This window comes from Stegodyphus dumicola, chromosome 4 (assembly GCF_044657685.1).
Source record: "Stegodyphus dumicola isolate Sdum_Otavi_A_Nest chromosome 4, ASM4465768v1".
In the NCBI taxonomy this organism is placed as follows: Eukaryota; Metazoa; Arthropoda; class Arachnida; order Araneae; family Eresidae; genus Stegodyphus; species Stegodyphus dumicola.
In genome coordinates this window covers 49,597,376-49,624,602 of record NC_140771.1, presented here as the reverse complement: position 1 = coordinate 49,624,602, position 27,227 = coordinate 49,597,376, and the positions used below count along the sequence as shown (strand labels likewise).

At 34.5% G+C, this 27,227-nt stretch overlaps 1 protein-coding gene across 4 annotated transcripts in view; it reads left to right on the top strand.

Annotated features, from left to right (window-relative positions):
* Nucleotides 1–27,227, top strand: part of LOC118198788 (transforming growth factor-beta receptor-associated protein 1-like) — a 214,021-nt gene that overhangs the window by 6,084 nt on the left and 180,710 nt on the right. For 3 of the 4 annotated variants that reach the window (XM_085814824.1, XM_085814826.1, XM_085814825.1), the window contains exons 3-4: nucleotides 4,906–4,999; nucleotides 5,127–5,225. In XM_085814824.1, coding sequence (XP_085670950.1) covers nucleotides 4,906–4,999; nucleotides 5,127–5,225 — 193 coding nt within the window. Of the gene's footprint in view, nucleotides 1–4,905; nucleotides 5,000–5,126; nucleotides 5,226–19,146; nucleotides 19,264–27,227 lie in introns of those variants that run through there. The other variant, XM_085814827.1, reaches the window with a different exon arrangement.

Genomic DNA, 27,227 nt, shown 5'->3' with positions numbered 1-27,227 from the left:
AAAATCGAAAGGGGTTTTTGCATCGAATCGTGACATAGGACAAAAAGGGAACAAGAAATGGGGTAAGCCCGGCCATGCATTAAAAAAAAAAAAAAAAAAAAAAAAAAATCTTTAACAGCCAAACTGAATACTCATGGCAAGAAGCCTATGCTATGCATCTGGTGGGATCAGCTTGTAGTGATCTATTATGAGCCTTATGAAACCATCACTGGGGAATGTTACAAACAACGTTTGATGCAACTGAGTCGAGTATTGAAGCTCAGACACGTTCAGTATGCCAAAAGACATGACAAAGTGATTTTTCAGCAGGACAACGCTAGCCTACATGCTGCAAAAGTTGTCAAGGGAATTTTGGAGGCGCTTCAATGGGATGTCCTACCCTACCTGCCGTATTCACCAGACATTCCTTTTTAGGATTTCCACTTGTTTCGGTATATGACTTATAACTTATCCAAGCTGCACTTCACTTCATAAAAGAAGCCAAAAATTGGGTCAGTTCTTGGATTGCTCGAAAAGATTAGGAATATTTTAAACACACAATCGTATGCTACATGAGAGATAAGAGAAAAGGGGAAGCTAATAATGGCAGTACTTAGTATAAAAAAATTTTTCCAATTTCTCTGAATAAAGCTTTAAAGCTGGAAAAAAATGATAAACTTATTTGTACATCCAATATTTATTGTATAAAAATAAATATTGGTTGGTGCAAAAACAAGGAAATTAGGTTCCTTATGAACTCAAGCCAAGAGATGTCAAACGGCATTTTTTTCATGTGCGAACAACTGCTCCAAAGGCAAAATCGAAAGGGGTTTTTGCATCGAATCGTGACATAGGACAAAAAGGGAACAAGAAATGGGGTAAGCCCGGCCATGCATTAAAAAAAAAAAAAAAAAAAAAAAAAAAAATCTTTAACAGCCAAACTGAATACTCATGGCAAGAAGCCTATGCTATGCATCTGGTGGGATCAGCTTGTAGTGATCTATTATGAGCCTTATGAAACCATCACTGGGGAATGTTACAAACAACGTTTGATGCAACTGTGTCGAGTATTGAAGCTCAGACACGTTCAGTATGCCAAAAGACATGACAAAGTGATTTTTCAGCAGGACAATGCTAGCCTACATGCTGCAAAAGTTGTCAAGGGAACTTTGGAGGCGCTTCAATGGGATGTCCTACCCTACCTGCCGTATTCACCAGACATTCCTTCTTAGGATTTCCACTTGTTTTGGTATATGACTTATAACTTATCCAAGCTGCACTTCACTTCATAAAAGAAGCCAAAAATTGGGTCAGTTCTTGGATTGCTCGAAAAGATTAGGAATATTTTAAACACACAATCGTATGCTACATGAGAGATAAGAGAAAAGGGGAAGCTAATAATGGCAGTACTTAGTATAAAAAAATTTTTCCAATTTCTCTGAATAAAGCTTTAAAGCTGGAAAAAAATGATAAACTTATTTGTACATCCAATATTTATTGTATAAAAATAAATATTAAATGTATAATTAAGTAATGCTAGAATAAATAAAATTGAAAATTCAATATAATTTAAAAATTTTCTTAAAATTTATTGAAAGGGGGGGTGAAAAACTTTGCTAAACTATTCATGTATAAATTTTCTAAATAAATAGCTGAGTAAATTAATTATATGATAAATATCAATTTGAAAATTTTCAGCTGAACTAACAATTTTCTATGGTTTTTTTAAAAATTGTAATTGCAAATCTAATACCTGATGTAAATAATAAAATGTTTGCTATTCATTTAATACTACAGTACAAAGTCCGTAATCCGGACTCGTCGGGATTTAGGCGATTCCGCATTGGGTTTTTCCCAATCCGGATTATGTCAAAAAGAGTTTCCGATTCTGGATCTGCCAAAGGATCTACAAAGCGAAAGCATGTTTTGATGTCCATCAAACAAAAAGTGGAATTGCTGCAAAAAATGGATAAAGGCATATCTGTCTCAAAATTATGCGAGGAGTATAACATTGGAAAATCAACTGTATATGACATAAGCAAAAAGAAAAAGGAACTTTTTGAAATTTTTGTGGATTCCAACACCCCACCTGCAATGAATAACAGAAAAAGGGTTCGTTATGCTAAAAGTGACAATCAGGACAAAGTGATGATTGAATAGGTCAGACAGAGGGTTCCATTGATGGGTCCAATGCTAATGGCTCAAGCCAAAACAGAGAGTGCACATATTCGACAGGTTAGTTTATCAAATTTAAAAATCGCCATGGTATAAGACAATTAAAAATTCCAGCTGAAAAAGCTTCAGCTAATACTGAAGCTGCTGAAAAATTTACAGATGAATTCATTGAACTCATTACTAGTGAACAATTACCTCCAGAACAAATTTACAACGCTGATGAAACTGATCCTTTCTTATAAAATGTACCGTGAAATACCTTGGCAACCTCTACAGAAAAGGCTCCAACTGGTGTCAAAGATTCCAAAGCGAGACTAACAATTTTAGCGTGTGCAAATGCTGCAGGAACGCACAAGTGCCAACTTTTCATAATCAGAAAACATGCACGACATCGAGCATTTAAAGGAGTAACGATGTTCCCCATTATATATAGCGCAAATAAAATAGCATGGATGACAATAGTTGATGAATGATTGGTATGAAAATCATTTTATACCCGAGGCTCGGCGACATTTGAATTCGGTTGTTTTACCTGATGACTCAAAAATAGTCCTGATTGTTGATAACTGTTCAGTGCATACATCACTTATAGTTTTAGTGAAAGATAATGTATCCCTATTATTCTTCCCTCCAAATTGTACGTGTATCATTCAGCCTATGGATATGGGAATAGTGCACACGCTGAAATGCAAATATAAAGTAGCATTTTTAAAATCTCTGTTAAATTTCTTGAACAGTGGCAAGACTATTCGAGACATTTTGAAATTTTTTAGCATAAAATCTGCTGTGTGGAGCATCGCAAGATCATGGGAGGATGTGTATCTCCAGATATGTTAAAAAATGCTTGGCATAATTTATGGCCAGCTACCATATTTAATGGTGAGGACGATGAAGATGATAGCTGCGGATTTGAAGGTTTTCGGACACCTTTCTATGTTTTAATTTTCTAAATGTACTACAACTTCATACGTACATTTTTTTTTTTTTTTTTTTTTTACAGAAAAAACCTATTACTGTACTGAGAGCTTTATCTGCTTTAAATCGGATCTTACCAAAGGTGAAATTTTCCAGTTATTGGATCTTGTAAAAAAATGTGGAGAAGCGGTAATAAATGAAGATGATATTTTTCATTATGATGACAATGCCCCAATCATCTATCAATTAACGGATGGCGGAATCTGTAGTATGGTTCTAGATCCAGAAAATACTGCTTCCGATAGTGAAGAAAGTGAAAGAGAGGTTACTGAAAACGAAAAAATTTCGATTGGCAAGTTAGTCGGTATTCTCGACACAACAATTACGGGACTTGAACAACAGAACTTTGTAACTGAACAAGAAATTATGTCTGTTTATAGAATTAAAGAGAAAGTATTATCACAGAAAACGAAGCAACTTGAACAACTTACATTGAAAGAAATGTTTAATAAAATAAAGAAATAAATATTAAGCTTTTTTTTTTTTTTGTAAATTTTGATACCCTTTAGATTATACCTGCTCTTTATTTCATAAATTACGGTTTCATATTTTTAATTTTATATTTTCTGCATGCCATTTTACCAGATTTAAATTGATAATGTATAATCTGGAAAAATCCCTAATCCGGAATCGCCGAAGTCCCGGCGAGTCCGGATTAAAGACTTTGTACTGTACAGTCAAAAGTCGTTAATTCGGACACCCATAATCCGGAATGATCTATAATCCGGACCTCAAAGCTAAAAACTTTCTGCGCATGCGCCGCATTGGCACATGCGCACATGCGTTTTACGCGTGTGCGTAAGACCTTGACTACTGTGCATATGCGTGTGCGCAAGTGCAGAATACCTTTTCGCCTGCGCGTTTAATGTATAACGGACGGTGTAAGCTAAAATTATCTAATTATCTATTTCAGTTAATGTTAATGAATGCATTGTTCCTTAATCTTCGAATTGGATCCCGCTTATTATTTTTTGCAGACTGTAAGAGTAATTTTATAAAAGTAAACTTGAACTTTCGATTATGTCAAATATGACAAATAGAATTTCTGATGCTGGAACTTCCAAAGGATCTACAAAACGAAAGTATGTTTCGATGTCCAACAAACAAAAAGTGGAGTTGCTGAAAAAATGGATAAAGACATGACGAATGTGACAGAGAGGTTAGTGAAAACGAAAAAATTTCGATTGACAAGTTATTAATCGGTATTCTCGGCACAGCAATTAACGGGACCTTGAACAGCAGAACTTTGTAACTGAACAAGAAATTATGTCTGTTTATAGAATTAAAGAGAAAGTATGATCACATAAAACGAAGCAACTTAAACAACTTACATTGACAGAAATGTTTAATAAATTAAACAAATAAAATATTAAGCTTTTTTTTTTTTGTAAATTTTGATACCCTTTAGATCATAATTGTTCTTTATTTCATAAATTACGATTTCATATTTTTAATTTTAGAATTTCTGCATGCCATATTACGAGATTTAAACTGATGATCTATAATCTGGAAAAATCGATAATCCGGAATCGCCGAAGTCCCGACGAGTCCGGATTAACGACTTTTGACTGTAATATGTAATGTCTGGGTTAAAATGTCTTTATCAAAATTTAGCATTACTTCTTTGATTATCTATGATGTCATTTAGATAAATGATCGTAGGCATGTTTATAGTACTGTTTATTTCATTAATGAATTTATAGAATTTAATTTGTATATTTCAGACAGTTTTGTATGTGTATGCGTATTGAATTTTTACCTTATTTTTTCTTTTAGTTTTATTATTCATTACATTTTGGAAGAAAAACATCACATCGAAGGAACTGTAATATTTGAACCAACAAAACAAAACCAGAAATATTTTGACTATGTGAGTATTTTTTCTACCTAAATTTATGTCATTTCTCCTATTTATTCACCTTTCTATGTTTTAATTTTCTAAATGTACTACAACTTCATACGTACATATTTTTTTTTTTTTTTTTTTTTATTTACAGAAAAAACCTATTACTGTACTGAGAGCTTTATCTGCTTTAAATCGGATCTTACTTCTATGTGATGGGAATCTTGTGGTGCTCAATATGTTTGATCTGGAGGTGAGCGGTATGGTAAAAATATATTTCAGGGTACCCTTTCAGGGCCATTTAAACCTTCATTTTACACGCCAGTCAATCAATGTTTTCTTTCCCATTAGTTCCAAAGTGTACAGAAACTACAGGTTAATCATACCACCAGCAGGCATAATGGTGTATAACACCAGATAAGCAACATACTTCGTAACCAACATCCAACACATAAATAAGCCCTTAAAAATATTTTCCCAACTGTCAAAGTCACCACAATTACACATTGCAACCAATCACATCATAATAGGGTTTCCATAACATTCAGCTGCTCAAGTTACCATAAACGAAGCAACAACTTTGGTGATAATCCAAGGGGTACTCTAAAATATAAATTAGCCAGCAGTATTTCTTAGTAAATTTATTATGTAATGTTAAGCTGAATTTTTCTTTTCAAATTTAATTTGTTTTTATTGTTTTGGCTACAAATTTGAGTAAGCTCTGATTAACCACCAAACCATCTTGTAAAGCCGTGAGTCATTGGTGGCTAATTTTTTGCTAGTCTAATACATGAAACACAGTAACCATTTTAAAAAATGGTGGCACACTGAAAATTGCATTAAACAACAATGAATTAATGAAATTAAAATCCGTAGTGAAATGCTGAAAATTACATGAAACAACAAAAATTAACAAAATTAAAAATGCAACAAACTTTCATAGTAAAACACTTTACATTTTTTTTTTCAGTCTTCTGCCGATGTGTACAGTGATCTGTTTTAACTTAAAAAAAGGAAGGGGGAGAAATTCTAAAGTTTCAGATTTTAAATTACGTCCAAGGGGACTTTTTTTTTTTTAACATTTGTGTGTTACCTTTATTTATTAAATATCATGTTCTTCGCACTTAAACCATAAAATTCAGTTCAAGAGCAATATCACAAAATAATTTTAAATTGAGCATATCTTTAGAATTTCTGATACACACTCTCATGCGGAGATAAAAATATTTTTTCTCTACAACATTGCCATTGCTCGCTTTGAAATCGTTGAGTTTGTTAATCAAAAATTCATTAAAGTGTTACAAAATATGAAATCGATAATAAAACAAATTTCAAATTTGGGCTTCTAGATGCCCATATTCGCAGTAGGATTACATCATTCAAAATTTGATGGCTCTAGGTACCGTTGTTTTATCACAATGCGAGAAACATACATACATTTATTCAGATTATTCATTACTTGATTTCTTCAAATATAATACAGGGCGATAATATTTGGTGGCAAGAGTCCGAAAAGTGAAACGGACATTCAGAGTGATTGCAGAATTCTCAGCATTACAGAGTAACTGGATACTGGGGTCCATGTACATATCGACCTGTTTTTACCTGAAAAAAAATCAGAGAATTGAAGGAAAAGCTATCAACACAAAAATAAACCAGAGCACTTATTCGTGAAAAGGTATCATCACAGTCATCTAAGAAAAGCTGATAAAGAAACATCCACAAGGAAACATTAGCGATAAGAAACATTGATAATGAAACACTGAAAATTATACAAAACACCAACAAATATACAAAATAAAAATTTTTTTGGCACAATAATAATAACATAATAAAACATTTTCCTTCCCCCCTACATTCTTTATTACTCGGCAAAACACAATATTTCTGAAAAAAGGCAGTACTTTCTTTTTCATTAGCAGACAAACTCCACAGTGACTATACAATTCATTACATGAAAAAAACAAAATTACACACTAACCACAACAAGCAGAAACCAGAAGATGTCCTTTGAATTTTGAAACTGCAGCTGCGTGCCTCACATGCTGATATTATGTGCACACAATCATTCATATGTTGCCAGATAAATACATTTTAATAAAGTTCTGGGTTGCTTTCTTTGGCAGCATAGCGCTTCTTTGTCTGGTGATTCTTGTTAGGGCTGGGTGGTTAATCAGAGAGTACCGAAGTTTGTAATAAATAAAAAATGTGGAATATATTTTTTGTATTAACTCTTGTTCTAAATTAAATTCAATTATTTCAAGTAATAATTTTTTAGCAGTTTTGTAATAAGCTGGAAGTTTTATTTATGTGTAAAACTAATTCAAATATTATTTTCTTTTCTTCTTCTTCTTTTTTTTTTTTTTTTTTTTTTTTGTTTTTTTTACTATCCCCTCCCTGCAGAAGGGTCACAAAAAGTGTTGATGAATCAATGCACTATGTTGTCAAAAAACATTTATTTGGCAACTCACACTGTCGCTCAGAAGCACTAATGCGCCAACTGAGATGTGGGTGTAGCATTTTGCCAGTCGGCTTCCAACTTCTTTGGACACCTTTCCTAGTGTGACTGCAGATTATGATACTTTCTATGGAAATTTCATTATTTTAGCATAACACTAGAGAACATGCTGTAGTTTTTATCATCTTTCGCGAAATTTCAGACTTAGCATTGTGTGCACATGGAATATAATGTAGCTTAGAGACATCATACATTTTTTCTTCCCTTCTCATTTTAGGATTTTGATGCTGTGTTTGTGCATGAATTGTGTGTGATGTTATTTTTCAAAGTTCTCTGATTTAGAAAAAAAAAATGGATTGGTGTGGACATGGGGAGAACAAAGTCCAAAAACCGATAAGTGTACATGTATCGCAAGGAAAAAAAAAAGTAGCAGTATTGGATGCATTGGGCTAAAGTAGATGAAAAGGTTTTCCTTTCCAAGGTTGGCAATGAGTTCATGATTTTTTGAGTGGGGTCTAGATGATTAGAAAGTACCATAATTTCTAGTACAGTACAAAGTTTATAATCCGGACTCGTCAGGACTTTGGCGATTCCGGATTAGGGGTTTTTCCGGATTATAGATCATGAATTCAAATCTGGTAAGATGGCATACAGAAATTATACAATTAAAAATATGAAACCGTAATTTATGAAATAAAGAGCAATTACGATGTAAAGAGTATCAAAATTTACAAAAGGAAATCTTAATATTTATTTGTTTACATTATTAAACATTTCTTTCAATGTAAGTTGTTTAAGTAGCTTCGTTTTTTGTGCTAATACCTTCTCTTTAATTCTATAAACAGACATAATTTCTTGTTCAGTTGAAAAGTTCCACTGTTCAAGTCCTGTAATTGCTGTAATTGCTAACTTGTCAATCGAAATTTTTTCATTTTCAATAACCTCTCTGTCACTTTCTTCACTATCGGAAGCGGTATTTTCTGTATCTAGAACCATTCTACAGATTTCGCCATCCATTAATTGAGTGATGATTGGGGCATTGTCGTCGCAATGAAAAACTTCTGTTATATCATCTTCATTTATTACTGCTTCTCCGTATTTCTTTACAAAATTCAATAACTGGAAAATTTCACTTTTAGTTTGCGATGTCCGAAAACCTTCAAATTCGAGGCTATCATCTTCATCGTCTTCACCATGAAATATGGTAGCTGGCCATAAGTTATGCCAAGCATTTTTTAATGTATCAGGAGACACATCCTCCCACGATCTTGCGATGCTCCATACAGCAGATTTTATGCTAAAAAATTTCAAAAAGTCTTGAATAGTCTAGCCATTGTTCAAGAAATTCAACATAGATTTTAAAAATGCTACTTTATATTTGCATTTCAGCGCATGCACTATTCCCATATCCATAGGCTGAATGATAGATGTACAATTTGGAGGAAAGAATAATATGGATACATTTTCTTTCACTAAAACTTTAAGTGAAGTATGCAGTAAACAGTTGTCAGCAACCAGGACTATTTTTGAGTCATCAGACTAACCAACTGAAGTCAAATGTTGCCGAGCTTTGGGTATAAAATGATTTTCATACCAATCATTCATCAACTATTGTCATCCATGCTATTTTATTTGCGCTATATATAATGGGGAACATCGTTACTCCTTTAAATGCTCGAGGTCGTGCATTTCCGATTACGAAAAGTTGGCACTTGTGCGTTCCTGCAGCATTTGCACACGCTAAAATTGTTAGTCTCGCTTTGGAATTTTTGACACCAGTTGGAGCCTTTTCTGTAGAGGTTGCCAAGGTATTTCACGGTACATTTTATAAGAAAGGATCAGTTTCATCAGCGTTGTAAATTTGTTCTGGAGATAATTGTTCACTAGTAATGAGTTCAATGAATTCATCTGTAAATTGTTCAGCAGCTTCAGTATTAGCTGAAGCTTTTTCAGCTGGAATTTTTAATTGTCTTATACCATGGCGATTTTTAAATTTGATTAACTAACCTGTCGAATATGTGCACTCTCTGTTTAAGTTCATTTCTGCATGAAATATTTTTTGGCTTATTAGCATTGGACGCATCAGTGGCATGCCCTCACTGCGACGCTGTCTGACCCATTCAATCATCACTTTGTCATGATCGTCACTTTTAGCATAACAAACCCTTTTTCTGTTATTCATTGCAGGTGGGGTGTTGGAATGCACAAAAATTTCAAAAAGTTCCTTTTTCATTTTGCTTATGTCATATACAGTTGATTTTCCAATGTTATACTCATTGCCTTTATCCATTTTTTGCAGCAATTACACTTTTTGTTTAATGGACTTCGAAACATGCTTTTGCTATGTAGATCCTTCGGCAGCTCCAGAATCGGAAACTCTTTTTGACATAATCAAAAGTTCAATCTTACTTTTTATAAAATTGCTCTTAACAGTCTGCGAAAAATAATAAGCCGGATCCAATTAGAAGATTAAGGAACAACAGTGCAATGTGTAACATTAACGAAAATGCCTTAGAATCAGTAAAGATAAATTTAGCCTAGCTTATACCATCCGTTGTACATTAAACGCGCATGCTTAAAGCATACAAAAAAAAAAAAAAAAATGTTTGTGGCTTTAAAGTCCGGATTATAGATCATTCCAGATAATGGACGTCCAGATTACAGACTTTGTACTGTATATGAATTTGATTAAAAATTTCATTGTGATTGCTAAATTTCTTAAATATATAGAAAATTTAAAGGCTAGTGAAAAATGTGTCTTCATTGCATTTTTAAAACTGCTATCATGTATATCTGTTACTCTGTTATGGTTTATTATGGTAGATAGCAATTCCCTTCAGAAACATAGTCAACATATTAGTGTACCTAACCTCTGACAATAAAGAGAAAAACCATTTGTTTTTTCTTTAAATGCATCAGCTGGGCATTCCATGAAAAACATGTTCCAGAGCATGATGCTATCTTCACTATCTTTTTTGATATGTCACATTCATATCAGTATCCATTCTAAATTGAGAAACAATAATTCATTGGAGATATGTCTTAGCTCCATTCCTGGTTTCAAAAAGCCATGCAAATTGATGTCATTTTTCCTACAAAGCAATCAACATTTGTGCTTTGCTAGTACAGTAGAAGTCCAGAAATCCATACTGCTTAGGACCAGAGATTGTGCAGATTTTAGGATTTTGCAGAGTTCAGAACAGAAGAGATAAATCCTAATATTCAGACTGAAAGTGCAAAATAAATAAGGCATATTAGGTACATTTAAATAAATTTTTATATACATTATTACATTAATTTATTATATGCATTAAATTATTATTTTATGCATATATTTATTAAACTATTTATTTATATTAGTGATTACAAGGATATTTAAAAGCATTAAGGATGTATACAATAAAGACATATAAAAATAAGGGATATTAATAAAGCATAAAAGGGTTTATTTATTTTTTTTTTTTTTGTTTCAAACATTTTTGGATTGAGGTTTGTTTTAAAACTTTTGGTTGCTCTAGAGTAACGTTTTACTTCCTTGCACAAAGTAAAAAGGAAGTATTGTTATCAAAAAAAAATTTCGGGTATCATATTTCAACAAAAATATCCATTTTGACTGCTATCGAATGCAATTTAATTATGTTTTTGCATGACATCTGTATTAAGGACAGAATAAAGGACTCTTTCCCCCCCAAAAAATTATGAAATTGATTAAAAATGGATTCAGAAGAAATTTTTTCGTGGCGTGTGTGCATATGTACAACTTAAAAACGAGTAGACTCAAAAGGTTGAAATTTTGTATATAGGACTGCTATAACATGTAGATGTGCATCTCCTATTTTGCTTGTAATCAGCCACACCAGAAGTATATATATGTGTATATATATTGTTACGTTTTTCTTTTCTGACACCAACAGTTACATTATTTTCTTTTCTTTACGTTCGTACGGGGTTCATGTGGATTTGGAGTGAATAATGACAACACTACTTGATGGAATATCGAAACACACTTTATTTACCAATGTTAATCAGGACAGCTCCAAAATCACTTTTAAAGTCATCAAACTGTTATAAACACGCTGACATGTTCAGCGACACAGCCTTCACACTGTCTGGCAATAATGGTGGAGACAACTTCACTGCAAAGCACCAGAGTACGGCTCCCGACTCTGCTCAGGCATTCTCGTAACTTCACATACTCTCGAAACTCACGACGCTACATCTTGTCGTGCACTCGATGACACACAGAGCACAGCTCCCGTCTTTCCGGTTCAGTCGTTCCCGGAATTCAACATACTCTCTCGATGATGCACTACCCGCGATACACTAAAAGACTCCTTTGGTGCACTTGACGACCCACTTTTCACTTGCTGCCCGGCTGTCAACTCGATCGACTCCGCACAGATTAACTTGAGACACACTAACTATCTCGCAATCTAGACGAGACACACTCACTGACCAGCAGGTTTTATATAGCTTTCGGCTTGTGTTCGAAAATATTCTAGACTAAACTGTTAAGAATTTGTTCCAGAAGGTTCTCCATCCGTTCATTGCATATCGCCAATTTTGTCACCAAATGTTGCCAAGTAGACGATTTCATGCCAAATGTGGCAACCTTGCCTTCCCTTGAAATTTTTAAGGCAACCGTAAAACTGCTTTGCGTGGAAGCTATCCCACTGCACCTGTACATTTCGTAACACTGCGTCCTCCCAAGAACTGCACGTCCCGGGCAGTACAACCCTTGGTCAGAAGCCAAATTCGATACAATCAAATCACTTTAAAACATACAGATAACATAACCAAAGAAACAAATATTTGCACTATGTACAAGTTACATTCACAAATTAAACACGTAACAGTTTTAAATTATACAAATTAAAGTTCTGGATGAATTTCATTCTGTCTTTTCATTAAGTTATACTCGGGTCAAATACTTTTCCACTGCAGTTCTCAGACGCATTTCTGTTTTGCATATCACAATATGAAGATGATATAGTCCTTTCAGACCATCCACAGGAAGGTGAGAAACAGTTTGTTCACCACTCTGTAGTTCATTCGCAGCATGCACACAGTTCACCTCGATATTTTTAGCAGCTGGTACATAATTGTTTTCTCCCCGTTTCCTGGGAACCAGCTTCAAATTCTGCATCAGGGTCATGAACAGAACCCGATTCTTCACAAACAGAAGCATCCTGGTTTAGAATCAAGTCCTTGTCTACAAAATCTGCACTATGAGACACACATATAGTATGCAATCGTGGGTGAATTTTCTTGCAATACTGGAGCGCACTACCTAAGCTGTATATCAGCTTCTTCCATCTCTGCATCACATGCACTTTCAGATGGTTCAGTTCTTGCTAACTGCGACTTTGTAATTTCACTATCAGTTTTGTTGAACTAAACAGCCGCATTTTCACTTTCTTCCATTTCCACTTCAGGCACTTGAGAATCAGGAACTTTATTTACATGAATTATTTCTTCACCTCTTTCAGAAGTTTTACAAGCCACTTCGTTTGTTTCTTCATCTTTACAAACAGTATTATCACTGTCTTCCAGTTCAACTGCGGACACCTGGGGATGAAAAGCATCTTCCCTGTCTTTTTCTTCATCTTTTCGTTCTCTTTCTTTAATCTCGTAAGATGTTTCATCCTTTATTTCTTCCGCATTCTTGGATACTTCAACAGCTACTTCCTTCATTTCTTCATCCTCTGATTCTTCAGATGCCACTTCCATCATTTTCGCATCTTTTATTTCTCCAGTTTCTTCTGCAAGCTCCACTTTCATCTGTGGGAGTTGCTCTTGCAGCTTTTCTCAGACGGTTTTCATCTCTTCTCATCTGGTCTTCATCTCTTCCAGTCTGGCTTTCGTCTCAGCTGTCATCTCTTTATATCCAGATTTTATCTTATCATATCCGGCTTTTATCTCGACATATCCGGCTTTTAACTCTTTCAGTTCAGCTTTCATCTCTTCCTGTCTGGCTTTCATCTCTTTAGTTCGGCTTTGAACTCGGCTAAAAAGTCTATCAAAGTCTTTGTTTCCTCCGCCATGACTTTCCTCTGCAGGCGGGTCACTGGCATTCACTCGCAAACCCCACTTCTGACACCAATTGTTACGTTTTTCTTTTTTGACACCAGTTGTTGCTTTATTTTCTTTTCTTTACATTCAAACGGGGTTCGTGTGGATTTGGAGTGAATAATGACAACGCTACTCTTTGGAATATTGAAAAACATTTTATTTACCAGTATTATTCAGAACACCATCAAAATCACTTTTTCAGTCATCGAACTGTTATAAGCACGCTGACACATTCAGCGACACAGCCTTCACACTTTCAGGCAATAACGGTGGAGACAGCTTCACTGCAAAGCACCAGAGTACAGCTCCCGACTCTGCTCGGTCGTTCTCGGAATTCCATGTACTCTCGAAACTTTCCACGCTACAACTCAAGATGCACTCGACGACACACAGAGCACAGCTCCCAACTCTTCGGTTCAGTCGTTTCTGGAGCTTAACACACTCTCTTAACAATGCACTAACCGTGATACACTAAGAGACTCTTTGGTGCACCCGACGACCCACTCAGCACTAGCTGCCCATCGATCAACTCCGCATGGATCCGTCAACTCGATCGACTCCGCATGGACTGACTAACGACGAGGCACACACTGACTTGCCCTCTCGATGAGGCATACTAACTGACTCACCTCCAGTAGAGCGGTGCTTCGTGACACCCGGGGTACCTAGGCTGAAGGCACTACCCCCTGTAGAACAATTTTGGACGTTTCAATTTGCGTTAAACACCAGCCAAAAAATTTTCCTCAAACGTTAAAAAGAAGAAATTAAATCGATAAAAGCTGTTGGTAATTAAAGATGAGTAGCTAAGCTAAAAATTTAAAAAATAAGGATAACAGATTTTGAAAGATGCAAAAACTTAGTAACTGAAGGCCAGAGGGTCGTCGAACAAGTGAGCAAGAAACATGTTGCTGCAATATTCAAAAAGTCCATAAGAAGTGAGAAGTAAACAAAAGTTTACTCACTGCTGGTCATCTGCATAACTTGCTGCACGGTCAAGTATTCCTCTCAATTTTTCCGCTAAATTGGCACTCTGAAGGAAACTGAGAATTTCTGAGAAAACTTTTAGCAGTTCTTGGATTATCCGGGCCTAAAAACTGGTATAGAACACCTTCCAGAATGTTTGTCGAGGCTGCGGGCCTGCTTCTCACTTTCTCACTGTAGCTAGCACTACCTGGGGTTCTGGTCTGCTGAGGAACTGACTTAGATAATTCCGGGAAATTTTCTCATGTGGCATATAAGGTGGTTTCTTTCCTTTTATCATGCTGCATTCGGCGACAAAATCTTTCTTCCTGAACTTTACAGGCATCGATCTAGTGGACTGGAACGATTTTTGATACTCCCCCTCGCTTGACTCATCATCCATCCCATCATTCGGCATCCTAAAGAAGGACATTTTGAATCGTACCTGCAGGTACCTCCTTAGTTAAAGAAATAAACTCGTAAAAGTCACAATAAATCAGAGCTCACAAAAGGTACAACCGTCTCCTATCACCGTCACTGCACTAACTGACTGCAAACCAGCAGGGTTTGTATAGCTTTTGGCTTGTGTTCGAGAACATTCTGGGTTAAACCGGTAAGAATTCGTTCCAGAAGGTTCTCCATCCGTCCATGGCATATCGCCAATTTTGTCGCCAAATGGGCAATTTCATGCCAAATGTGACAACCCTGCCTTCCCTTGCCATTTTTATGGCAACCCTAAAACTGCTTTGCGTTGAAGCTTTCCCACTGCACCTGTACATTTTGTAACAATATATACACTGGTGTGCAAAACTTAAGCAACAGCAGGTTTTTTTGCCATAACTCCACGAGAAATCAACTGAGAGAAATGAAATTCAGAAATGAAGGAGAGTATTATGTACGTAAAGCATGATGAAAGCATCGGAGCTGAAAAAGGAATAGAATGCATACGGTATGGAATCAAACAAAAAAAAGCTTTATTGAATGCATAGTATTGTGACTCATGATTGTTTTTCCACGAGCAAGAACGACAATCAGATTTTCCTTAATATGGGATATGCCCTTCCCTGACTGCAATGGTTGCTTCGCACCGTCTCCACATACTCAGAACCAGCTGGTGCAACATTTCTTGCGGTAGGAGTGTCCATTCCTCAATCAGCATCTGTTTGAGTTGTTGGGTATTCTCCGGAGGATGTAAGCGTGCTGCAATGCGTCTCCCCAAAGCATCCCACACATGTTCGATGGGATTTAAATCTGGGGAGTACGCTGGCCAATCCATTCGAGTGATATCTTCACTTTCCAGTAGCTCCTCAACAGCAAGAGTCCGATGTGGACGTGTATTGTCATCCATAAAAATTAAGTCTGGGCCAATGGCACCTCGGAACAGACGCACATGGGGAAAGAGTACCTTCTCACAATAGCGATCCCCGGTTACAGACCCTCTGTCGAAAACGTGGAGCTCAGTTCGCCCGTTCAGCATAATGCCTCCCCAGACAAGAGCTCCATGACCATCGTTACGGTGTCTTTCCTTGATGTTACTGGGATAAAACCTGGTCCCGACCTCTCTCCAAATCAAAATGAGTTGAGAATCGCTTCTGGTACTGAACCGACTCTCATTTGTAAAGAGGACATGACTCCATTGATCAGTTTTCCAGTTTTTGTGCTCTCTGCACCACTGTAAATGGTGGCGTCGGTGGCCAACTTTCAACGGGAGGCAGTGTTCAGGAAGGCGGGCGAATAGGCCCCTTTGTGAAGGCGTCTGGCCACAGAAAATCGTGACACTTGTTGCCCTGTTGCTGTACAGAGTTGCTGAGCAATGGCACTTGCTGACTGCTGTAGGCCTCTTTTCGTCTGCAGGACGATATATCGGTCATTCCCTGCAGTTGTCGTCCTCGGGCGGCCACCACCAACCTTTCTGACAGCTGTACCTGTGGTTTGGAACGCTTTCCAAGCGTGCAAAATGACACTTTTGTTGATTCCGAACTCTGCAGCTACACTGGTGACAGTACGCCCCTCCTCCAGCTTTCCGAGCATTCTTCCACGTGTGAGTCGTCCAGGTGATTTCTTCTAGCCATATTTCACGAACTGGCTCGCTGGCACTTGCAGCGAATATGTTGAATTGCGTCTCCGTCCTTCCTTTTATTCTACCGTTGAGCTGCGCGCGCCAACATCATGCGTTTTGTGTACGCTCACGATGCCTCTGACGTTTCGTTTCTGATATTTGCATACGCATGACGTTTCTACTGACTTATGTGTTCATTGTACTGATCTCCAGACCTCCTTTTCTGAAATTTCGTGGCTATCTGCTAAATTTTTACATTGTTGCTTAAGTTTTGCACACCAGTTTATATCCTCTGTGTTACTCGGCTCAGTAATATCAGTTTCTTTATTCTTATAGGTTTGTAAATTGTGCATTTTTTTGCTTTAAAAATGATTGAATTATGTTGTTCTTATTTTCAAGTTAAGGTTTTTATGCCTTTAGTCAACCTGCATGTTATAGTTGTAGAATGATCAACAATTTAAAAGTTGTTTAAGTGCAGCTAAGCCTAATTCTTTTTGCCATAGCAACCATATTTGTTTACTTTTGAAACTTAGCAGGATAGTGGATTTGTTGCCAATATAGAGAAACTAAGCTTCGCTACAACAAAGTAATGTCTTCTTTTATTATTGTGAATTAAATTTATGTTTAATCCATTGTGGAATTATCATTTAAGTTATTAAATTATCTCATATATTGATTCAGCGTAGCATCCAAACAAATTAAGTCAATTTCTATGCCTTCAGTGTCTTTTTGCCGAGTGAGACAAGAAGTAAACTTTCAGTTTTGTGCACTCACACAAAAAAAATCTTCTTGCTTGTTGGCCAAATTGCTTGTTTTTATCAACAAATTGTAATTTTAATTGTAAATTTTTTAAAAAAGTTTTTTTAACTGAATCTGGTACGTTATGTTTTTCTATATTTGAATTTTTAATGAAGATATTTTGAGTTTCTATTATTTTTGCCTTGTCGCGAAGTGAGAACTGAATCAATTGAATGAGAAATACATCTCTAATAAAATTCGAGGAAATAAGTATTTCACATTAGTAGAAAATACTGTCTCCAGTCTGTTTAGGACAAAGGAGAATGTTTACGAGTAGCACATGCACATTTACATAAGCAGCTTTGTATCCTCCGTGAAAAACTGTTTAACTTCTTTTATACATCATTTTAGATTTATTATAGTTTTTGAATAGAACTTCGGCAACAGTGAGATAATTCTTCAGATGATATAACTTTTTTGCATTCTGAATTATAAAATGAATGAGATGTAATGTTATTAAGTGAAACTAGTGACGGAGTATCGCTATAGTAAATAAATATAGTGAATTTTAAAAAGCACATTTATTATGTTGTGTTTTATGCACTATCGACGAAGTAGATTTAATTAAATTCAATAAATTCAAATGAAATGCTGGAAAAAATGTGCATAATTTCATGTTCTATACAAGGAAGTCATGTGGTGTATATGTCAGATTTTTTTTTGCAAATTATATAGAGTCGTAAGCTCTTGCTCTGTGACACAGCTCTGTTTTTCTAAAAATTTTAGGTATTTTTCACCATGTACCAAATCCTTGTTAATAGATATTTTCTCATTTATATCAAATTCACTATCTGTGTCGGTGTCGGAATCATTTTCTTGATGTGGCAAGTTCAAAACAGATCCAATGATTTCATCATCGGTCATCTGATATGCCAGTGTTGGCTCATCTGTACACATCATCCATTCAATGATATCTTTTCTTGGAAAGTCTCCTCATATATTCTTTCTTTCGAATATAAAAGCAATTCTCTTGTTTTAACATTTGCTGCACTGACCCTAAAACCAGAAAATTTACTGTTATCACTCTCAGTTTCAGTAAACAGAGAAGGTGGTATTAATACATTTAATACTGTGCATTATGCCCTGGTCCATTGGTTGGATCAATGATGTAGTATTTGGGAGCCAAAAAAGGGGGGCACGGCATTATCATATGTTAAAATGATTGCATCTGGATGTGGAGAGCAGGTGTCTAACGATAGTAATATCTTGCAATTTGATGGTAACCTCACACTGTTACAGTGCCTTCTACCCTCATTAATGAAATGCTGCATGAATCATTCGGTAATAAGTTGTTTTGTAAATCAGGAATTTTTATTATTCCTGTGAATCACAGGTAAGGATTTTACTCCTTTCAGAGCTCTGGCATTGGAGCTCTTACCCAGTAGCACTAGTTTACACTTGTAAGTTCCAGCTGCATTGCTGCATATTAAAATAGTAGCTCTTTCTTTAACTTCTTTCATCTCTGAAGGTGCTTTTTTTTTTTTTTTTTTTTTTTTGTGGGTTGTTACAAATGCTTTTCTTGGCAAACATCACCAAAAATGTGCAGTCTCATCCATATTAAAAACCTGTTCTGGGCTAAGATTTTCTTCTGCCTTTAACACAAAATTCATCAATACATTCCTCTGCAGCATCTTTATCTGCAGAAAGTTTTCCCCTACATACTTTCAAATAACGTATACCCTGTCTCTGCTTAAATCTGTCCAACCAACTGCTGCTGAAATCACATGGCTCCTCTATTTTTAAATCAGCATGAATGTGTTTTCCCTTTTCTCTCAGGAGCAGTCCTGAAATTGCTGCCTCATCACTCTGCCACAGCCGAAACCACTCATACAGACAGCATCGAGGTTTGCCGATTTCACCTTATCCAAAGATTAACGGTTTGAGATACCAGTGTTAAAGTCAGGGCTGTGGAGTTGGTGTCGGAACTGGAGTTGCTAAAAACAGGTCAAGTCCGATTCCAGTTTTTGTTGGACAGTTTGAATTTGAAATGAAATTAAAGTGAATTGAAAAAAAGTAATGACAAGCTGAGTTATTATTTTTGTTTATGGACTACATTGCTAAATAGTTATTTTATATTTTATCAACATATTAATAAATAAATATAAGGGTTTAGGATGGATGTGATATTTGCTATTAGTGATTAAACTGATTCATTAGTTACTTCATTTAGTTACAAATCTCACTGGTAAATTTAAGTAAGCAGCAATAGCAGCAAGAGCTTTCAAAATTGATGCCATTCTTAGGAAGTGAGCTGGAAAAGAAGCAATTATTGAACAAGCAACACTATGGGGAAGTACATATGTGATGATATAGAGGTTGTTAGAATTAAAAACTTTTTTAGAAAATTTCAATAACCCTAATGTTTCACTAACAAAAATCTTGCAGAATTGCAAACTCTTCTTTCTACACCATATATAGCCACAAAAATGCTGCAATCTGAAGAATTAACAGGAGGCGAGAATGGAAGAATGTGATGTTTGTACTTTTTTTAAATGGAGGGTTTATTGCTGAAGGAATCATTTCATCAATGAAGAAAAGAGAAACTAGTTTGCTAGGCAATGAGATTTTGCTGGGTTCAATATATATAGATCCAAAACACCAAATTTTGTTGGATGACGAACAAATTAAGAAGGCAAAGAAATCCATCTATGAACTTTCAATAAGAATGAAATTATTTTCAGAACAATTAGAGTATTCCAATCAGGACAGTCAAACTGCAGACATTACAACTGAGTCTCTATCATCCTCTTTCAGTGATGAATTAGATTTTGAGAAATAGTTTTGGATAATATTGAAAAGGCCAAGGCAAAGTGAATGAAAATAAAGACCCAAGAGCCTTTAGATATAAAAATGAAAAAATACAAACAAGATTTCTACACCACCTTTGAATAAATAGAGAAATATAATTGCTGTTGCAGGACACCTCTTTTAGAACTTATAAAAATCTATTCTGAAAAGTTAAAGGAAGTAGCCCTAACAGTAACAGCGCTTCTTCCTACTCAAGTCAGGGCGGAAAGACTCTTCTTAGCTCTGAAATTTATGAAATTTGATCTATGGTCCTCTAACAAAGAAGATCTTGCCGAAGTTTTACTGTTTCTTAGAAATAACTAATGCCAGTTTTTCCATTAATAAATGCTAATTAATATAAATATAATTTGCTATGTCATCAATTTTTCTTTTCTGTAGCATCTGTTACTTCTTTTATATTACAGGGTTCGTACAGTCCTTAAGAGTCCTTAAAAGTCCTTAACTTTGGCCAAAATCAGCAGAAGGTCCTTAATTTTAATCATCTGAAATTTCTGTCTGTTTTTATGACTGCCATTTTGTGTGTGAATTAGCATTTTGGAGGAATATTTTTGGCGATTCACTGACACATACGGTTATCTTTTGAATGTGTTCATGGGTTGTAATTTGTTTCTATTTCTAATAAAAATGATGGGATACTCGAGTTTCTAAGCAAGAAGTGAAACATAAACATTTCGAAATTCCTTTTTTCTAATAAAGAACTCTTAAACAACTTTTCGCTTTTATCGATGTGAATTCTTTTATTAAACAGCTCTAAATTTGGCGAGTTGTCAATATTTTGGCGATTTTAGGATCAGTTTCTATAGAAAATTTTTAATTCCGAAATCTGACAATTTTTCGACCAGTTTTTTTAAAGCATCATAACATTGATAAATTTCATTAAAATAATGGTAATATATTGAAATTATATATAAAAAAAAACATTAAAATAAAACATTCTGTTTTTCGCTGTCATATTATAAAGTTTCATTTTGGCAACTTATACAATATTATGAATCTGATAAATAACGCGTATTGCTATAAAGCATAATTTACGAAACAGCTCTTAGCAAGAGCAAAATTAGCTATGCAATTAATTAAAAATGTCTTCTTTTTAATTTTTTCATAGTAAGCGTTTTTCCCATGCAATTGTCTCGGAATATTCAAAATTCTCAGAATAGGCATCAGTTTTCTCTATAAGATTAATTTTACACTTTTTCCCTCCGTCTTTTTTTTTTTTTCAAAATATTTCTGACTTTTTGCTGTTACAGAATTGGTTGGAATAATTTTTCTTTAATATTTTAGACATTGCAGCTTGGAAAGTTTAGAAGGGTTTGAAGTCAAGATTTATAGACCCACGATTCTAGAAGATTCGAGAAATATGTGACAAAATGAAAAATGTCTCCATGATATCGACACGTAATGGATGTATTTTACAGAAAGTTTGCGATGAATTTCTTACCTTTTGGAGAACGTCTGGAAGAACAATGAAAACATAATATTTGAATGTCTTACTCCTGATACTAGAATCTTTTTCTTAACATGTTTATCTTCCCTTTATTTTCTCTACCTTTCACTAGTCACAAGCATAAAAAATATCAAAAATGCTTCTCATCTTATCACTGGGCAGGCATTATAGAAAGGGATTTTTTTATTAATAAAGAAATTGAAAACTTACAGTTTAAAAGATTCATCTAATATGCCTTAATGCATCATACACAGAGCTGGCACAAGGCATTTTCCCACCTGATGCAATCTCTGTGGATCCTAAATTCTAAACGTTTTGCTATTTCTAGATTTTGTTGTTTGGTGTGTCACTAAATTCTAAAAATTCTGCCACACCAGCTTTGTAACCTGGTTTTACCATATATATTTCATATTTCTTCTGAATGTTCATATTACTAAAGAAATAGGATTGGCCACTTTTTCTATACATTCTAAATGCATTTAGTGTTTTTTAGAATAACAGAAATAATTAGATCCAAAAATTCTAAAATGAAAAGGAATTGTGTTGAAGAAAGAAATTGAATACATAAAGAAAATTACTCCTCAAAGATATGTGCAGTTATTATTATGTAACTTACCAATTGTTTATAATTTCAGCCTTTCAGTTTATGATTCAGTCGGGAGTCTGGGACTATTTAACTTTTACCAGATCAAGTAAAGCCTCATAGGTACCTTGTGGAGATGTTGACAAGTTAGGAGATAAGCACGCAGAAACTAGCGAGAGCATTGGTTTGCATATTGAGACAACTCTCTAATTGTTAGAAAAGATGCTTAAAGAGAAGGAAATCTATATAAACTAGCCAAAATGTTTGGAAAGGCTTCAAATTAAAATGATGAATAAATGTTTTGTAACAACACTCAACAAAACATAAATGTTTTGTAGCTTTTAATGTGTATCCTAATATCGTTTAAGAATCAATGTCATAGATTACATGTATTTTAAACTGTGAAATTTTATTAGATTTTAATAGGCTTTTTTAACAAATATTGTTAAAAAATAAAATTTAATAGTGCCATGTAAATCCATAAAGACTAAGGTTATCTAATTACGTAATTTAATTATTTATAACTAACTGCTTACCCTTAAAAGTTATCTCTACATATTAAAGCGAGTTATTGCCTTTCATTAACACTTACTGTGGTCACAAGATAAAACACAAAAATTTAAAAATTCAAGTAAAACTTATTCTTTGCATCTAGTGAAACTTAAAAATAATACAAAATAACTTATCATCTCTGGTACTTTAATCGCTTATTAGAACATTAAAGTATATTAACTGGGCTACAATCCCTTGGAACTTTACACAAAGCTGTGACACTAACTGCATCACACAGAGCCTGACTAAGTTTCAATACTTTCCAACTGTGTCTACATCAGACCTTTTAGGTTTGTTCTAATGAGCAGGTCTCTATCTAGACAAGCAACAGCATTGACAACATTCAATCTTTTGTTATGAACCATGCTGATTATATGATATTACTTCTCATTTTAACCTATACCGTTTGACATAAAATCTACCTGCTATTTACTAAACCTCTAGACTGACTAAGTATGTAAGAAAATGAGACACAAAAAAATCAACATAAAGCTAACTATTAGTAAAACGTAAGTAAATGTCATCTTCTTTCAAATATGTCCAACTATTATAAGTGTAAAATATTTAATCCTACCAGATAAATTGTATAAAGTTTATTTTATTCTCAAACTTATTAATCATTGTGTTAATTAATTCATGTTTAGTAATAATGCATACTACTCAGGGATCTATTTTATTTTTAGGATGGTATTACAAAAGTGAAATTCAGGCATAGAATAGTATTTTTAATTGAATTTATTCAGTTTCCATTTGCTCATAGGTCCTTAATTTTTTCATTAATGGTCCTTAAAAGTCCTTAAAAGTACTTAATTTCTGTGTGCAGAAATGTGTACGAACCCTGTATCGGGGGAAAAAAAAAAAAAAAAAAAAAAAAAAAAAAAGCTGCAATGTATATGTTTACATATACATATGTGAAGGAGTCTTTAAAATCCCAGGGTTCAGATTTGGAGTCTGTCATTCTCCCTCCCGACTCCACATCCCTGGTTAGAATCATTGCTGCTGTAAAAAAATTCAGGAGCTTTTCTTTAATTTTCCATATACAGTCAAAAGTCCTTAATCCGGACTCGTCGGTACTTCGGCGATTCCGGATTATCGATTTTTCCGGATTATAGATCATCAGTTTAAATCTCGTAAGATGGCATGCAGAAATTCTAAAATTAAAAATATGAAACCGTAATTTATGAAATAAAGAACAATTATGATCTAAAGGGTATCAAAATTTGCAAAAAGAAAAAGCTTAATATTTATTTGTTTACTTTATTAAACATTTCTTTCAATGTAAGTTGTTTATGTTTTGCTTCGTTTCATGTGATAATACTTTCTCTTTAATTCTATTAAACAGACATAATTTCTTGTTCAATTACAAAGTTCCGCTGTTCAAGTCCTATAATTGCTGTGTCTAGAACACCGATTAATTTGTCAATCGAAATTTTTTCGTTTTCAATAACCTCTGTCACTTTCTTCGCTATGGAAAGCGAATTATAATGACGAGGAACTTGTTTTAAATCATATCAAAGATGGAGCATATTGAGATGAAATACTAGATTTGGTAAGGAATTATAAGCCAAATAAAATAAAAACATCTGTGCTGAAGATAAGGATAGTGTTGACAGATCAACTTCCAATTCATTACGCGCCCGCCGCGGCGATCCCCCCCCCCCCCGCCGAGCAGCGTGAAATTTATAAACAGGTTTCGGATTTCAAAACGTACTTTCGCTTTAGATCCTTTACATATTAACAAATATATATCGGAAATTCTATTTGATATAATCGAAAGTTTAAGCTTACTTTTATAAAATTGCTCTTACAGTCTGCAAAAAATAATAAGCCGGATCCAATTCGAAAATTAAGGAACCACGCAATCATCAACATTAACTGAAATAGATAATTAGATAATTTTAGCTTATACGTCCATTATACATAAAACGCGCACGCGAAAACGTATTCTGCACTTGCGCACACTCATATGCGCAGTCGTAAAAGGTCTTACGCGCACGCGTAAACGCCTATGCGCATGTGTGAACGCGGCGCATGCGCAGAAAGTTTTTAGTTTTGAGGTCCGGATTATAGATCATTCCGAATTATGGGTGTCCGAATTAACGACTTTTGACTGTATTCCATATTGCAATTCCATACAATTCTGTTAAAACAGGGTTCGTATCCGTCCTTACAAGTGCTTTTAAGTCCTTATATTTGAAAATAAAATATAAGGGCCTTATAGGTGCTTACGTTTTCTTTAAAGGCCCTTATTTTTTTTGTTTTTAGTGCTTATTTTTTGCTTTTAGTGCTTTTTTTTAATGAACGCGCATTTTTCCTCCCGTACCAAAGCCGAAACTAAATAAACAACTTTTCTTCCTTATATGGAACGTCAAATGGTGAATCATACTCCCGGAAATAGCTTTCCCCCCCTTTCTCTGCATGGAGGTCCTTACTTCCTAGCTCCATGTTTCTCTGCATTAACGTAACCTATGGTGTGCGCGAGAGTATAGACAGGTGCACGTCGTTCTTTTGGTCAAAGAATTGCGAAAACCGTAGAAAATTCCGGTAATTCGGTATTCTTTTCCGCCCACCCAAATACTACACACGTTTGAATTTCTATCAAGATTTTAATTTGCATTCTCGTTCCGCGTGGTCAGTTCATATTTGTGTTTATTATGATCGTTATGCTTATATTATGAGCATATGTATGAATATTTATAGTAATATAGTTGCAGTAGCTCCTGAAGTGTAGATAAACTTCCAAAAATGGGTGTATTTTTACACAGATTAGCTTTCTAAGGAATAATATTCGGAATGGCTTAAATAAAAGGAAAGTAATCGAATAGTCAGAATATTCCCCTAATACATTATACAGTACGGAGGTTGTGAGGTTCTCCCCTTTCTCCGCAAAATCTCTAGTATTGAAGCAGCGGACTTTTTTTGTCACTGTCCAATTTGGATTGAATACGACTAAAAGTTTTGCGGTCTACCCAACCCAAGCGAAGAATGAAAATTGCGGAAATTTAACGCAATCTGTTCAAAATTAGAATAAAAAAACCCCAGATTAGCAAGTCTCTTTCTTTTCCTTTATTTAGTTCTTTATTCTCCGAATACCGGCAGTTGTTGATTCCGATTGCGTAATATCACATATGGAAGAATTACGCCGCACGTATTGCGCAATAATGTTTGCGATATTTTGCAGAGATAATTAATGAAAATTTAGAAAATGTTCAGAATTTTGATTTAAATTATTTAAATATTAATATGAGTGGGAAAATAAATTGTATTTATTATTAGATGCCAAGCGAATACAATTAATATGGCTTATTATTATTTATTTTCTATGTTTTGAACTGAAATTTCATCATTAAATCTTGTAATATAGTTTAGTTCTGCATAGTTCTTTTTTTTCTCTCATTGTAAACTAATTCTGTAAATTGAACTGTCATTTAAAATTATATATATATATATATATATATATAAAAAAAAAAAAAAGAGTTGTTTTCCATGGTTGAGGTAATGCTCATTCTCTTGATAAATATTGCATTGCTCATATTTTAAATTGCAAGTCTAATTTTTCTTTTAAGGTTATGCAGTTGTGTATAATGTAATTAGACGGGTGCTTATTTTTTTTCTTAAAATGTGCTTGAAAAGTGCTTATAGGTGCTTATTTTTTTTTAATTAAAATGTGGCTATGAACCCTGTATAAACCAAAGAGTAATACCTGCCAGTATCTTTCGCAAAATTTCCACTTTTTGCATTACCATCATTGCAACGTCTATACTTTTTCTAACGTTGTAAGCAGTAAAATCATGATCATGTTTGTATTAAAAAGCGCTGAAATTTAAAATATTTTAAAATTTATCCACACAATATCCGGAGAAAAAAACAAAACAGCAGCATTAAACAATCTTGTGAAATAACAAAGCTCAGAAAATACAATGTGAATCGTGAACTTGAAAGCAAATTTGAGTGAATCCTCTGCAGATTGGAGGGGAAAAAACTTTTACCATGATGTCAATATTTTAGTATTTCTATTATGACTTATTATTATTTGGTAAGTTATTTTTCTTCGGTATTTCATTCTCCATGTAACAGTTTCCGGAACCTATAAATTGAATGTTTATATTTTGAGAGGCAACGCGGATTTCAGCTCGGTGGATTTTCGGTATTTGACTGTATGTACTTTGACTAAAGCACTACCAAAGGAAACTTAAATCAGAACAGGATTCATTGTAAACTTGTATTGAAGATGTACCTAGTGACCCTATAGCTCATAGGCTGATAGGCCATATAACTCATTGATCTGTATTAATTCATCAAGCATTTCAGACCAATTATTTCAGCTGATGTTCATTTTAGGTGTAATAGCTTGTAAGGCTTTATATAGATGATAAGTCATATAATCATAATTATCCCATTCTTACCATAATATAATTGGCTTTTACATGTGTAGAGTGATAGAGTACCATCCTTCTCTGATAGATCACCTTTCTGATTTCTTTTTCTAATCATCCTTTTTCTGCTTTTTTATAACAGCAG